Source organism: Theobroma cacao, chromosome 4 (assembly GCF_000208745.1).
Source record: "Theobroma cacao cultivar B97-61/B2 chromosome 4, Criollo_cocoa_genome_V2, whole genome shotgun sequence".
NCBI lineage: Eukaryota > Viridiplantae > Streptophyta > Magnoliopsida > Malvales > Malvaceae > Theobroma > Theobroma cacao.
The window spans coordinates 16,950,870-16,953,499 of record NC_030853.1 but is presented as its reverse complement, the minus strand read 5'-3'; the positions used below and the strand labels follow the sequence as shown (position 1 = coordinate 16,953,499).

Below are 2,630 nucleotides of genomic sequence, written 5' to 3'. Positions count from 1 at the left end.
GCATATATATATTTTCACAGAAATAAAAGTGAAATTACTGCATAAACATAGAACATGCAATGGATTCAGAAATCATAAGCTGTTTCAGCTAATCAGAAATGAACAGAAAAATTGGTTTTTAGATACATCCAATTTGGAACCTTTGATGATTAATATCAGATAAATCTCTGAACATGGTTATTCTTTTCTTTCTTGCTCTTTTGTCTCAACACATTTTTTGTTTATTCAACACTCCAAAGCAACTTATATATGCTGTAATCTAACAACAGGAATGAAGCAACAGAATACAAAACAAACTGTACAAATTGGACCAACATTGTTAACTAGACTCAATGAGTTTTTGCCATGAGGGAAGAATTAGCATGTAAGTAGAGAATGTCCACTTCTGTAAGAGGGGGTAGGCAGACTCTTTTAATGAAGGGGAGCAATGTAACGATTGTTACACAAACCTTACTGAAATTCATGAATGGCGGCAACAATAGAACCAAGAAAACCAACTGCGACCGGCAGCATTTTGGGGTGTGACAGGAGTTTGTGGTTGCACTTCCTCTGTTGATGGCTTCTGCGGCTGCTTTACTGACTCTGTCTGTGATCCCTTGTTATTTTGTTCCCCATTCACAGAGCTACTTCTTCCAACATCACTTCCCAACCTGAAATAAACCAAAACAAGTTAGTTCAATAATTTGGTGGCTAGAGAGCTTTGTTAGTGACAATCATTTACTGGATGTAATCATTAGCCAAATCATTTTAAATAAAGAAAATAGATTTGCTAGACCGAAATATGTTTTACACATAAGAAGAATGCTGGTGATCAGAATATGATAGATATGGATGAATCATGAAACATGGTCACTAGACATTCTAGCAGAAAGTGAGAAAAGTGGACCTATTTTTTTATGGTTAGACTTTTTAAGAAGGGGGCAAACAAGCAAATCTAGCCGATCATGGTGTATGTAGCACAAGAATCACATGGATATGAGATTAAAAGAAGATTAATTGCAACTTACACAGGGAAGGCAAAGGAAAGAGTGCTATTATTGCTCCCATCAGAACGAGCAGAGATACTATTGGTAGGTGAATTATGGACTTCTGCTGGAAATTTATTTTCCTGGCTATGATTTTCAGCAACTGCACCAAGATCCTCTGTTGTGGTATTGATAATTGGTTTATGGATCTCCTCAGCAGGAGACACCTTTTGGTGGCTATGATCTTCTGCAACTTCACTAGTATCCACCACCATTGTTGTATTCTCTGGCATTTCTGTTGCTGCTGAACCTTTCTTTACGTTTTCATTCATTGTAGTCATGTTCTCTAATTTATTCAGAGGAGGCAGGCCACCTTGAGCAATGATCTGCTCATCAAACTTGGTCAATTCTCCCGACTTATATAACATAAAAAATTGATCCTTTGAGAAGCTGTTATTTCCAACATGAATGCTAAACAGTGATTCATTTGAAGCAGTGCTCCAATCCATTGGTGTTGCAGGCCTACTACTAAAAATGGATGATGGTATCCGATTTGGTTCATAGCTTCCAGGAACTTGCCCTGCTGGCACGTGATTTGGAGGGGACTGCTCAGTTGAACTCATAAATGAAACACGAAAAGGCGCGACTGACTCAGGTCCAGGTTGTTCAGATTTCTCTAGGGGTTTGTCATTACCATCATTTTCAACAACATTAATGAGGTCCTGAGAGGAATCTGAAGAGGAAGAAAAGACTGAACTTCCATGCCTTGAAATAGTTTGAACTTCGTAATTATTAACTTCAACGTTTATTAAATGCTTGCTGCTTCCATCCCCCTGTTTATCCTCCATTGCTTCAACTCTATGAGTAGAGGACCAACTTCTATCAAGGACCCCGTATGCTGAATCACAATTGGAATTCAACTGAGGTACAAAATGAATTAATAAAAAAGCAGGCATTAGTCTTATTTTGTCTGCATAAAAAAATAATCAAGGGCGAAACTTGAAGGAACATACAAGTTGCATGTAATGATGAAAGAAACATGATCATGCATAAACATGAACAGGAAGGAATCAAAACTCACTTGAAATGTTAGAAACTTTCTTGGTATCTTCAACCTATCACTTCCAAAAACTCGGGTCGAAACGTAAAGAGATTCAAGAATTAATGTAGGCAAAACAACGAAAAGATTTGTGTCAGATTGAGTTGGTGGGCGTGGCCGTGGCCATGCTGCAAAGCTAAAAAGGGAAGGCAAAGAGAAGATTGCGGGTGGGTATTTGTGTTTGGTCGAACCAAAGTAACAGACATTTGAGTTTTTTTTAGAGAGTTGTTAGAGCCATTTTCTTAAACTAATGAAACAAAATTTGGTTCAATGAGCACATCCTCAGTTTTTGTTCTTTCACACTGTTCGGTTCGCCAGAAAAATTAAAACTATCAAATAAATGTATTAATTAATGAAATATATAGTATAATTCTTTTAATTTTGTTCCTTCCTATCAAAACTGATTTATAGTTTTATTTTCCAAAACTACAAATGGGTAATTTGGTATTATAATCCATTTAGTGTCTCACAACAATCAAATATTTCCCAAATCCAGCAAGAAAACTCTCTAATGCTATTTATGACAAAATACTTTTTTTTTTAAATTAAAATAGTTTGAGATGTTA

The 2,630-nt window shown here is 36.3% G+C and overlaps 1 protein-coding gene across 1 annotated transcript; it reads right to left on the bottom strand.

Annotated features, from left to right (window-relative positions):
- Positions 207-2,118, bottom strand: LOC18601660. The gene is made up of 3 exons (XM_018119346.1): positions 2,047-2,118; positions 1,008-1,885; positions 207-650 (listed from the first exon to the last, which is right to left on the bottom strand). The coding sequence occupies exons 2-3, from the start codon at positions 1,811-1,813 to the stop codon at positions 461-463; spliced, it is 996 nt and encodes a 331-aa protein (XP_017974835.1). The 5' UTR covers positions 1,814-1,885; positions 2,047-2,118; the 3' UTR covers positions 207-460.